We start from the raw sequence: 14110 nt of genomic DNA on the forward strand, positions 1-14110 counted from the left end.
GTCCTGGGTCCCCCCCCCCCCCCTTGCAGGTGAGCAAGCTGCAGACCTAAAGCCAGGTTTAATCTTTCAAGCAATTTAGACCCACTGTAGGCAGCAGGCTTAGGAGGACAGCAGCACTGACACAACACCAAAACACATTCACAAGGTCAACCCAAGTATATATACCCTTCCCCAGCATGCATTACTAAAATTGGTTGGCTAGGAAAGGACATAAATAATAATCTTGACCTATTGTCTCTTCTAATTCTCTTAGCAGGGCACTCATTACTAGCAGTCAACAGTAGACAATTATGCTGGGTTTAGGGAGAACCAAGAAAAGACAGATCTACCCATTAAGCGCTAACTGAATACAGCAAAGCAGTACTAAATTTAGGGAGACATTCCTGCTTAAGACATGTTGGCTACATCCATATCAACCAGTTTGTTCCTCTCAAAGCCCTTTTCCTGGCCCTACCTCATGTCAACATACAATGGATTAACGCCTCCTCTGGGACCCACAGGACCACCTCTTCCTAGCTAAATAAAATACAGCCCCTCTTGCCCAGGGGTGCACGGAACACATGTGCATCCCTGTAAAGGTACGCTGTGTATGCCTGGTGTAAACAAGGCCTTAGGCCCCTTTCACACAAGCTGACCGAGTGGGTCTGCCTGTCCATTTTTCAAGTGGGTCCAATCAGACCACCCACTGTTTTCTATGGAGAGGCTCATGTAAATAAACATGTGCCAGTTTACACTGGCCTGCATCTGATTCGATCCGATCCGGTCCACTAAAAACAAGCATTCCCCATCCATCTAGCATATCGGATCAGATAGAAATGGACAGGTGGCCTGTTTCCATCCGACTGCCCCATAGAGAACAGCAGTCTGTGTCCATGTCCATTCTGCATCAGAGGAGCGGATGTGGACCTGTCATCAGCCTGTTATTTTATTTGTTTATTTATTGGGGGGGGGGGCTTCGGTGAGATATCAGAGGTCTAAACAGACCCCCATATCTCTTTTTTTGAGACAGAGAAAGGTACTTAAGAAAGTATAGAGCATAGAAACTCCTTATCCATTCCTAAACTGACAGCCTGATATAGTAAAATCCTAGCTGTCAGTGGACACAGGAGCCATCGTTCGCGATGGCTGCCTCGGTCCACTGCATTTCAGGGGTTGGTTAACACATGTTTACCAAGCCCCCCTAAGCCCCAGCCTCCACCAGCACCCCCCCCCCCCATGCTCAGCATGACAGCTGGCTGGACACAGTGCTGATCAGCAGCTGTAGGCGGCGAGAGGGAAAGGAAAGGATGCCGCTGAGGGGGATGGATGGGGGGTGCAGGTGCCAGTAAGGGGGGGGGGGGTTTGGCCTGCCGGGGAGGACATTCTGTCATCCCCCCAAGCCCCAGCAGCACTTAAAGCCGGCAGGAGTTACAGAGGAGGGATGCCGGCTTCTAAAAGTAGCTGCAGGGGACCTGGTTTGTGGGGGGGGGGGGGGGGTCAGATCAGTGTGGGGGGAGGGAAATCAGTGCTTGGGGGCAGGAAGGGTGGTAAAGGGGATGGGGTAGATTCAGGTGACAGGGAGCTGCGGGAGGTGGAGAGGCTGGGGAAAGGAAAGCGGCGGCATGGGGGGGTGGTCACATTTTTGCTTTATAATTTTTATCAGCAGATTGTAATCCGCTGATCAGAGTTAAAGAATTGTTCAGCAGAGTCTGCTGAACAATTCTGTTATAAGTTCATGGTCATTGAAGTGACCATGAACTTATAGCAGGGGGAGAAATTAGGTTTGTAAGGCATACGGACCCGGCCAAAAGTAGGCAGTGCTGTAGGTCCGTACCCCGTATGGACCTGGCAGTGAAAGGGTTAAGACTGGTTCACACCAGATGCAGTCCAATGTGTTTTTAAAATGCAAGTGAAAAAAGGCATGAACAGTTTTTACCATGGATTCCAACGGCTTATGTCACACCAGTGCCGTGTGTTTCAGTACAGTCAACAAAAGTACAACATTTTACATTTTTTCTGTAACGAACACTTTGAAAACACACATGCAGGAAGACATCTTCAACTCAGAAACTGTGATGAACTGGCCCTCAGACTTGTAGAGAATCTATATTGTGGCAGGTTTGTTGCTTGTTGACTAGCAACAGCATGTTGTTGATGTTTAAAGCATTAAGAAATGGCTGTTAATTTAGGTGGAACCTGCAGGAGTGGGCATGGTTCTGGAGGACTTGAACCTGGCTGCTGACTTTTGGCAGAAGCTTCATTCAGTCACAGCCATGAGAGCTTTGTTGTTGCGCCACTGGAAGGTGGATAAAGCTTCCACACAAACCCTTTGTAACATTCTCCTTAAAGGGAGGTTGTTGTTTTGTCAAAATGCTGGACAAAGCGAGTGCCAGAAGAAATGTCCAGATTGTGGTAACATTCTAATAAGAGGAAGCAGCCGTCGTTTTGCTCAAGTCAATCGATCTTCAGAAGGGTTCAAAATCTTATAGGGCAGGCTGAAATTTCCCAGATCACAGTTAAGGGGGCTCCAAAGTTCCTTTTTACATGGGATCAAACCCAAAGCAGGCTGCTAGACATCTGGAAAGACTTTTAAAGGTGGACCCAACCAGTGTCTTCCAGTGGGAGCCAGGATAGTCCCCTTTTGGAGGGTTTGGGCGACAAAAATTAAAGAAAGTTAATTAAAGGGCGTACATTTACCAAACCCTTTCATTCGTGACCAACAGATCTCAAGAAGAAAGAATTATTGCAAGATTATGTATAAGAATTATACTACAGTCCATGGTACTGGTTCCACCAAAATAACCAAATCTGGGGGATTCTCCCCATTCTTTCTAGTACCCAAGGCATCAGGAGCTTTCCCTACTGTCTGGATTTGAAGAAACCGAATGGGTATATACACACCAAAAGGTTCAAGATGGAGTCCGTGCAAACAGTCATGGCAATGGTTCAGCATGGAAACAGGTCAGTGTCAATCGACCTGGCTGACGTATATTTCCATGTACTAATCAGTGCGTAACACCAGAGGCATCTGAAATTTGCAGTGACCGACTGTCACTTCTAGTCCAGCGATTTTTAAAATCCGCACAGCACCAAGAATCTTTTCAAACATGTTGTTGGCAGTGGTGGTGGTAATTCTTCTTTGGGGATAAGGCTCTACCACTACTTTGACAACGTTTTTATTGGCGCATGTGTAAGTTAGGAGCTGGCAAAGTATCACAACCTTGTCCTAGAAGTCCTGTTCTAAGTTCAGTTGACTGGTAAGCAAGCAGGGAAAGCAGTTAACTCCTTTTTGATCTATGAAGGATTTTGGAGTAGTATTTCATGCCCAAATAATTCAAGTGGTTTTTCAAAACTGCAAAATTGGCAAAATGAAAATCTGCATATGAAGAGTCATGGATATAGCATTTATGTCAGCAAGGGATTGCATTGTCCCCATTGGGACATTTTTCACTTGCCATTCCAGTGTTGCCTTGGGCAAGGTGGCACATGGGGACTTTTCAATTTTCCTTCCTCAGTCAATTAGATTGGTTGCCTGTGGATCAGAAGGTCTTCGTGTCTGCACAAATTTGCAAGAACTGGAGTTTTGGACATTACCAGTGTGCCTCTTTTTGTGGCATGCTTCTCAGCCCAGGATATAGAATAATTCTAATGTTGTGTCAAACTCAATTTCATTGTGGGCCGCATCAGCATTATGGTTGCTCTCAAAGGGCCTGCTGTATCTGTAAGACTAGATATCCAGAGTACCACTCCCCCTTACATCAGATGCCAAGAGCCCCCCCCCCATCATCAGAAGTATAGGGTCACCCACCCTTCCTTACATCACAATAGGGGCAGAGCTGGGAAGCAGAAAGTGCAGGGTCTGGAGGAGAACTGGAGTCTTCTGAATGCTGACACTAGGGGAGGTGGAGATGAGGGGGTGTTGTAGCTACACAGAGAGGCACAGGATCTGATGGAGGAGTTCTCTTCTGCTCTCTGCTGCCGACTGCTGAGACAGGGGGTGGTGGAGATGAGGGGAGTGCTGCAGCTGCAGGAGACATGTGAGGGCCACATTAAAAGACCTAGAGGGCCAGATTCAGCCCACGGGCCTTGTGTTTGACACATGTGCACTAATGGATCAGTTAGGCAAATTATTTTCCAACAATAAGTACCTTAGCTAGTATTGGCTTTACAGGGCATTCCAGCGGTAGTTCTCATAGAGATTCAACTGAACACTCAGCTTCCGGTATTTGCAATAGGGTACAAAGGTGAAGTGATAGAAAATAGATTCACAGTGCCATGAGTTTTCCCCGTGGTGTTTGTCTTCCTCCAGTGTCCTTAATTATGAAGATTCTTCTGAAAATGTTCCACACAGGTGCTTTTTATCTGCCAAGGAGGCCTTGGTTTTCATTGCTCCCCCAGATATCATCAGCACCACCAATCCTGTTTCCAGTCAAAAAGATAATTTATGCCAACCTCCATGCAAGCACCCCAATCCAGTGTGACCCTTTTAATAGCTTGGCTATTAAATTTGCCCGACTAGAGGTGCAGGGATTCTTATCTGAGGTGGTTCAGACCTTGGTGAAGACCAAAAGGTCATGAACGCTACATACAGTGCATCCAGAAAATATTTACAGCGCTTCACTTTTTCCACATTTTGTTATGTTACAGCCCTATTCCTAAATGGATTAAATTCATTATTTTCCCCAAGATTCTACAAACAATACCCCATAATGATGTGTAAGGCGTTTGTTTGAAATCTTTGCAAATTTATAAAAAATGAAAAAATGAAAAAAATGATATGTAAAGTATCTCACAGTGAGTACGCCACTTACATTTTGTAAATATTTTATAACATCTTTTCATGTTACAACACTGAAGAAATGATACTTTGCTACAATGTAAAGTAGTGAGTGTACAGCTTGTATAACAGTGTAAATTTTCTATCCCCTCAAAATAACTCAACACAGCCATTAATGTCTAAACCGCTTGCAACAAAAGTGAGTACACCCCCAAGTGAAAATGTCCAAATTGGGCCCAATTAGCCATTTTACCTCCCAGGTGTCATGTGACTCATAAGTGTTACAACGTCTCAGGTGTGAATGGGGAGCAGGTGTGTTAAATTTGGTGTTATCGCTCTCACTCTCTTATACTGGTCACTGGAAGTTCAACATGGCATCTCATGGCAAGGAACTCTCTGAGGATCTGAAAAAAAGAAAATTGTTGCTCTACATAAAGATGGCCTGGGCTATAAGAAGATTACCAAGACCCTGAAACCGAGCTACAGCACAGTGGCCAAGACCATACAATGGTTTAACAGGACAGGTTCCTCTCAGAACAGGCCTCGCCATGGTCGACCAAAGAAGTTGAGTGCACATGCTCAGCATCATATCCAGAGGTTGTCTTTGGCAAATAGATGTATGAGTGCTGCCAGCATTTCTGCAGAAGTTGGAGGGGTGGGGAGTCGGCCTGTGAGTGCTCAGACCATACGCCGCACACTGCATCAAAGTGGTCTGCATGGCTTTCGACCAAGAACAAAGCCTCTTCTAAAGACGACGCACAAGAAAGCCCACAAACAGTTTGCTGAAAACAAGCAGACTAAGGACATGAGTTACTGGATCCATGTCCTGTGGTCTGATGATGAGACCAAGATAAACTTATTTGGTTCAGATGGTGTCAAGCGTGTGTGGCGGCAACCAGGTGAGGAGTACAAAGACGAGTGTGTCTTGCCTACAATCAAGCATGGTGGTGGGAGTGTCATAGTCTGGGGCTGCATGAGTGCTGCCGGCACTGTGAAGCTACAGTTCATTGAAGGAACCATGAATGCCAACATGTACTGTGACATACTGAAGCAGAGCATGATCCCACCCCCCCTCCCTTCTGAGACTGGGCCGCAGGGCAATATTTCAACATGATAATGATGACAAACACGCCTCCAAGATGACCACTGCCTTGCTAAAAGAAGCTGAGGGTAAAGGTGATGGACTGGCCAAGCATGTCTCCAGACCCAAACCCTATTGAGCATCTGTGGGGCATCCTCAATTGTAAGGTGGAGGAGCGCAAGGTCTCTAACACCCACCAACTCTGTGATGTCATCATGGAGGAGTGGAAGAGGACTTCAGTGGCAACCTGTGAAGCTCTGGTAAACTCCATTCCTAAGAGGGTTAAGGCAGTGCTGGAAAATAATGGTGGCCACACAAAATATTGACACTTTGGTCCCAATTTGGAGATTTTCACTTAGGGGTGTACTCACTTTTGTTGCCAGCAGTTTAGACATTAATGGCTGTGTGTTGAGTTATTTTGAGCGGACAGCTAATTTACACTGTTATACAAGCTCTACACTCACTACTTTACATTGTAGTAACGTTTCATTTCTTCAGTGTTGTCACATGAGAAGATGTAATAAAATATTTACAAAATTGTGAGGGGTGTACTGACTTTTGGGAGATACTGTGTATATATATATATATATATATATATATATATATTTAGTACATATCACAACTTTACCTCAAGCATTATAAACAATATCAGCAATCAATGTCTTGTTTTTTTAAATAGTATCTTTGTGATTGAAAAACGGTGGTATACTCGCGCCTAGGTATTAATTTTGTGGTACTATGGGAAGCAGCAAGTATTCAAGAACACTACCGAAATAGTGTTCTCATAAGTAAATGATGAATATGTAAATAACCGCGCTACCCTATTATTTACCTGTGACAATATATAAATGAAAAGTGCCTGTGCAATTTTTTAACCAATGCTCATATAATAACTTGGTGGGATAAATAATAATTATAAATAAATAAATAATATATTAATGTGAAATACCGTGATTCCTCTTAAAGTGCAACGTGCTGAATAGTAAATACATATAGTAAATTATCACTCAAATAAATAAATGTAAAAGTCCAATGCAATCAAGTCCAAAGGGTGAATACAAAAATTGTGCAAAAAACGTGCTCAAAACACTGCCGGTGTGGGGATGAAAGTGCTGCGTGCCGGTGATCCTTGGGTTCTCACTCTGTGCCCAGGGGTAAGGTAGCACACTTACCGGAAGGTGTGGATTCCAATGGCATACGCCAAAAGGAATCGAAATCGCTTTGTCTGCTGCTCCTGTATATCGATAGGTGGGTGGACGGTCTCCTTATGGATATAGGTAAGCGTTCCGCATGGAAGAAAGAAGGTAGAAGCTCCTCATAGTGTAAAAAGGTTTTTCCTTTAATTAGACTTCAACTTCATAAAACAAAACAACATCAATCTTCTCATACAGCTTCCATAAAAACATCCATAAAAACCCCCGACCGGTGATGCAGACTTTAAAAGCACTCCAATTGTGGTAAAAAACACTCCAGATAAAAACGTAGGTGACACAGCAAAAATGTGACAAACTCGACCCAGAAATAAATAGTGGGGTCAATATAGTAGTAAAACCGCTCTTAGAGCTCCTATGGTGCCTCGCGGCTGGGATACCTCATAGGATGCTGGCTGTAACCACTGACTCGCGCCGAACCCGGAAGTCGGAGCCTCGGCGTGCGGTCCAGCTACTAACTCAGAGCGAGGCAACGTGCGTGCCAACTTGACGCGTTTCGTCAGAGTGTGACGTCTTCGGAAGTGGCACGTACGTTGCGTTCCAGCTTGGTTATATAGAGGATTGACCGCTCAACTTCCGCTCTTTTGTTCTCTGCATCTCATATTCCCCTTTCATGACACATGAACCGGAAACAGTTCACTAGATTCATGGTCTGTCTAATGCGCTACCTTATGGTTTTATTTATCCTATTTTTATTATTTTATGTGGCCATGTATTTTACCCCTATTGGCAACGTGTACAGAAATATATTGATAAGTTAATAAATTATAAATGTGCGCATGATGCCTATATATGCTAAAAGTATTAAAAAGAAATGTCAGCGACTTTGTGTATGAATCCTTATTTAAAGTGCAATGTGATGATATTAATCTATAAACAAATGTTTCCATTTGTGTGTATGTTGTATATGCTTACAACCCAGGTGTTATCATAACTACGTGTATAAGTATATCTATATATATATATATATCAATATATTTCTGTACACGTTGCCAATAGGGGTAAAATACATGGCCACATAAAATAATAAAAATAGGATAAATAAAACCATAAGGTAGCGCATTAGACAGACCATGAATCTAGTGAACTGTTTCCGGTTCATGTGTCATGAAAGGGGAATATGAGATGCAGAGAACAAAAGAGCGGAAGTTGAGCGGTCAATCCTCTATATAACCAAGCTGGAACGCAACGTACGTGCCACTTCCGAAGACGTCACACTCTGACGAAACGCGTCAAGTTGGCACGCACGTTGCCTCGCTCTGAGTTAGTAGCTGGACCGCACGCCGAGGCTCCGACTTCCGGGTTCGGCGCGAGTCAGCGGTTACAGCCAGCATCCTATGAGGTATCCCAGCCGCGAGGCACCATAGGAGCTCTAAGAGCGGTTTTACTACTATATTGACCCCACTATTTATTTCTGGGTCGAGTTTGTCACATTTTTGCTGTGTCACCTACGTTTTTATTTGGAGTGTTTTTTACCACAATTGGAGTGCTTTTAAAGTCTGCATCACCGGTCGGGGCGGTTTTTATGGATGTTTTTATGGAAGCTGTATGAGAAGATTGATGTTGTTTTGTTTTATGAAGTTGAAGTCTAATTAAAGGAAAAACCTTTTTACACTATGAGGAGCTTCTACCTTCTTTCTTCCATGCGGAACGCTTACCTATATCCATAAGGAGACCGTCCACCCACCTATCGATATACAGGAGCAGCAGACAAAGCGATTTCGATTCCTTTTGGCGTATGCCATTGGAATCCACACCTTCCGGTAAGTGTGCTACCTTACCCCTGGGCACAGAGTGAGAACCCAAGGATCACCGGCACGCAGCACTTTCATCCCCACACCGGCAGTGTTTTGAGCACGTTTTTTGCACAATTTTTGTATTCACCCTTTGGACTTGATTGCATTGGACTTTTACATTTATTTATTTGAGTGATAATTTACTATATGTATTTACTATTCAGCACGTTGCGCTTTATCTTTGTGATTGCTGATTTTACTTCTTTGTTTCTAAGAGTGTAAATAAAAGGGTTCAAGAGAGGTGCAATCACGGTATACATTAGTGATACAAAACTATTATATGTCACGCCATAACTTGACTTGGGTCTAAAATACATGAAGATTGCAGAGCCATAAAAAATTGTAACTACTATCAAGTGAGAGGTGCACGTTGAAAAAGCTTTCTTTCTCCCAGAACTTGAATGTACTTGTAGAACTGTTGAGATTATCTGTATGTAAGAGAACACAGTTAATATGGATGAGCCAATTACAACGCAACCAGCAACACTAAATATTGTCCATTCATTCACCCAGGTGTCCTGACATGAAAGTTCTAGCAATGGTGGAATGTCACAGAAGAAATGGTTAATCTGATTAGACCTGCAAAATGACAAAGAAAATGTAAGAGCTGTGTGTATTATTGCATTAATTGCCCCAATGAACCATGATCCAATGATGTGCCTAATGCAAGCTGTTCTGTTCATAACAATGTTATATAACAAGGGATGGCAAATAGCATTATACCGATCATATGCCATGGCTGCCAACATATAACATTCTGTTCCACCCAAAAGCAGGACACAGTACATTTGGACTGCACAGCCATAAAAAGAGATAGCTCCATAGTTAGATAACAAATTGGATAAGATGATGGGAATGGTGGATGTCACATAAAATATTTCCATAAAGGAGAAATTTGCAAGAAAAAAGTACATTGGGTTGTGGAGATTCGGACTAAGTGTATATGTAATAATTACAGATACATTTCCACAAACTGTAATGACATAGATTAGAAGAAACAGCGGAAAGAGGAAAATTTGCCTTTCCCTTAACTTGGAAAATCCAAGGAGAATAAATTCTGTTACCATGGTGGCATTTGTACCCATTTATTTTTTTTTTCTGTAAAAGATAAATATACTTTAGAAATGTATTAAATTAAAAAAAATACATTCTTTTGTATAGCATTCTGTCTTGTAGTATTTTGTCTTAAAGTCAATGTAAAGCCCAACTGGGTAATTTTTTTGCTTTCTAAAATTGTATATAATAAACATTTTTTAAAAAAATAGAATACTTGTTTTTACCTTTTTTCTTCTCTGTAGGGTTGAGTGAACGGTTCGGCCCAAGCATGAATTCAGGCCGAACCTTGGTTGTTCGCCCATTCAGCGTACACACAAATTATCGGGGCGTTCGACCGTTTGTTAAACCCGCCAAATGACAACAATGCACTGCGCCACCGCACGGTGCATTGGAAGCCCTGATTGGCTAAAGCAATGAAAGCTTTGACCAATCAGGGCACATAGCACTGTCCGAGCTGTCATGATGACTCTATCCAATGATGGTCCATTGTTCTTAGTTCCACCCCACACTATAAAACTATTCTTTCAATAGCGGCCATTTGCAGTGTGATATTGGCGTGGAGAGAGATAGAACAGGGCTCTGTTCAGTGCTACTAGTGAGTAAGTGTGCTATTGTGTGCTGTTGTGATTCTGTTGTCAGTGTAGAATATCAGTTTGGTGTGAATCTAGTGATAGTGCAGAGTGAGTGTAGTGTGATCAGTGATGTATCATCCATGTTTGCAGTGTGCCCCTAAGGGGGGGGGGGCAACTGTGACATACCCTGCACCCATGGATGATCTCCCCCCCAGGCTGCCCGCTGGGCTGCTGTGAGATGCTGCATCCAAGGAGTGTGTAGCCCACGCTGCCTGTGAAACAGTTTTACATTAAGCAGATAGTGAGGCTTGCAAGAGCAGCTCAGTGCATGTGACACTGTAAGGTAATGCAACTGCATGCGGGGTGAAAGACCAGCTGTCAAAACTCAGCCACAAGGTCGGGGGTGGGCGGGACAGCTATTAAACACCAGCCAATGGGATGGGGTCTGGATGGGCCACTGGGTTTATGTGGCTTCGCCCCATTCTTAAGCAGCCCAATTATTGACTGGTGTTTGATTGCTGCTTGGTCTGGCCAACCCCCGACATTGCCACTGAGTTTTGACAGCTAGTCTTTCTTCTTTCAAACAGTTACATTCCCTTATTTAACATTACCGCATTCTGCACTATGTAAGGCATCTCAGACTCGATCACTTTACCGCACCCCCTTTAAGCCACACCCAATATTTAAGTGCAATTTACACCACGCCCTCATTTAGCCAAGGCACGCTATGCGCCCCCTTTTTTTTTGCCTGGGGCCCGCTTCTTATCTTGTACAGGGGCCCACTGATTTTATGATACACCCCTGAGTGGGACCATTCATTTTTATTTTAGTGTCAGTTTATTTTGTTAGGGCAGGTTTCCTGCAATACATTTCATTGCACGTTTAACACAGTTTATCTCAGTGCGTTACTGCACGTTTAACGCAGTATATTGCAGTGCGTTATTTCACGTTTAACGCAGTATATTGCAGTGCGTCAGTGCAGTTTTACTTAAATTGCGTGTCAGTAGAGTGTGTCTGTGTAGTGACTACTTATTTATTTTTTATTTCAGGTACTTATATAGCGCTGTCAATTTACACAATGCTTTACATATACTTTACACATTCACATCAGTCCCTGCCCTCAAGGAGCGTACAATCTAAGGTCCCTAACTCACATTCATACATACATAGTAGGGCCAATTTTTTATTTTTTTACTCAAAGTAAAGTGCACCAAACACCACTCTCCATTGACTAAAGTGCATCCACGTACACATTTCCCCATCTTTATTACATTTTGTTAATAAGCACTTTCCCATCATGTCTGGGAGGCCAACAAGGGGAAGGCAGACATTTCCATGGCACTGAGAAGGGGCCAGCAGCATCTGTGCCCGCAGGCAAAGGTGGGCATGGTTCGTCCTCAGGCAGGGCATCATTTCCTCTGATTAGGTATGTTGCCCGTGCAATCCAGCCACAGAATGCAGAGGAGGTGGTGGACTGCCTTACTAAACCATCCTCATCCTCCTAATACTCCAGAGACTAGTGCACAGTCCACCGCAGCTGCCAGAGTGGCTTATTTTGCCTCCTTGGTCATCACCAACACCCAAAGTCCATTTTTTCCACCACTATTTGACTGGTGCATATCAATTCAATTTTTGACAGCAAGGCCATTTCTTGCTTTCATCAAGAGTACCTCTATAGGGTTAGGTTACCTTAGGTGTGAAGGCACCTGTTGCTCTGAGTGCACTACATAGTGGTCTAATCATACAGCCTGGCTCTCCAAACTGTTTTTTTTTTTCCAAAATAATGAAAACTGGCAGGAAAAATGTATTTTTTTTTACTTTATAATTTTCAATATTGCTTCAGCAGGTTCTATACATGGTACAGATGTGCCACTTTACAGTCAGACTAAGGGGACCCCCTTGGCACTATATTGAAAGGAATTTTTCATTTTTTATTGTTATTTCTCATTTTTAACTTTAAGCACCAGTTAATCACTGCTCATTTTAAAATTATGTTTTTTACAAACCTTTTTTTCATTCATGCATGTCCCCCAGGGCAGTACCCTGACCTCAATAACCATTGTATGCCCAATTACTTGCATATAAGCCTTCAAAATGGGCACTTTTGATTTTTCCAGTTCGAGTCCTATAGACTATAATAGAGTTCGTTATTCGATTTTGAACGTTTGCGATTTTCAAACAGCAAATTGAACAGGGGGTTGTTTGGCCCATCCCTACTTCTCTGACATCCTCCTCTCAGTGCTGCTTATCTACTGCAGCACATCTTAAGACCAGATAGTAAGCAATTGAGCTGCAAGTTTGAAAATGATTTGCTAAGCTATTACTAGACTTGCCAGGCTTCTAAAGTTTGTTGGACAATTGCAGCAAGTATGCACTGCATGACTTGACAATTAGACATGGGCCGAACACCCCCCTGTTCCGTTCACAGCTGAACCCCTGAACATTGGAAATGTTCTAACCCGAACGGTGAACCCCATTGAAGTTTATGGGAGCCAAACAGAAAAAAATCAAAAGTGCCCATTTTTAAGGCTTATATGCAAGTAATTGGCAAAAATATATATATTTTTTTTCAGGAGCAGTGATTTTATTTATGCTTAAAGTGCAACAATAAAAATGAAAAATTCCTTTAAATATAGTGCCTGGGGGATCTCCTTAGTATGACTGTAAATTGGTGCATCTGTAGCATGTATAAAACATACTGCAGTAAAAATTTAATTTCTAAGGAAAAAAAACAAGTTAAATCCTATTTAAAATGACAAATTGTAATTATGACAATTCCTTTAATAAAAAATAAAAAATTAGCATCCCTCGATGTAAATCCATCTCCAATCCTGCTGCCCGCCGACCCAGAAAAAAAAAAAGAAGAATGCTCCCAGCCTGCTGGAAGGCCTCCCGCTGAGTTCCTGCTCTGCGCTTTGACATTTATTATATAGTTAAGGGTTCGGGCCACCTGGCCACATCACCCAGTGGCACTGTAACTTCTGATGTCACAGACGGGTGCATCTTGGGCATGTGACGTCAGAAGGGGCAGTGCCAGTTTGTTAGTGAATGGGTAGGGGTACTATGTACCTGATACACATTCACATGGGGGGGCAGAATCCTGGGGCCCCCCTTGTTAAATTTGGGTGTTCTGCAAACAGCCAAACAGGCAGATGTTAATCCTGAACTCATGCTCGGGCGAAACCGTTCACCCATTCCTACTCCAGATCAGTCATCTTTGCAAACATTCTGCAAGTCTGATGCAAGTTTTGGTTCAGTTATGTTGTGTAATAGTCATTCCACCACAGGGGTCACTGTTACTTGCAAAGCTCTTGCTGTAGCCTTACCACTGCAACTTTGCTCTTGCTAGAAACTTGCCATGCATGTTTGCTACAAATTGAAAAGGTTTCAACTAGAACTTGTGCTTCAAGTGCTCTGCAAGTGTACAACTTGCCAGTAAAAATGTGCAGCAAGTTAACAAGACTTACAATTCAACATTGCCACAAGTTTTTGGCAAGTTAACCTTGCTATCTGGGAGCCTCCCACTCTACATGAACTCCAATAATGGCCATGTGGCATTTTTTAAGAGGATTTTCATGATTGTGACCAGGGATGGGCAAACGCTTCGGACCGAACATTTGCCAGCTCCGCCATTTGCT

The 14110-nt window shown here is 43.1% G+C and overlaps 1 protein-coding gene across 1 annotated transcript in view; it reads right to left on the reverse strand.

The window, feature by feature from the left end:
• Positions 1–9929, reverse strand: part of LOC309568848 (olfactory receptor 5V1-like) — a gene marked incomplete at both ends in the record, with an annotated part of 28281 nt that extends 18352 nt beyond the window's left edge. The window contains one exon of the mRNA XM_082274633.1: positions 9002–9929. Within this exon, the coding sequence (XP_082130759.1) occupies positions 9002–9929 (928 nt within the window). The remainder of the gene's footprint in view (positions 1–9001) is intronic.
• Between the last annotated feature and the right edge of the window lie 4181 nt (positions 9930–14110).

The sequence above is a fragment of the Pelophylax lessonae genome (assembly GCF_965119305.1).
Source record: "Pelophylax lessonae genome assembly, chromosome: 12".
NCBI lineage: Eukaryota > Metazoa > Chordata > Amphibia > Anura > Ranidae > Pelophylax > Pelophylax lessonae.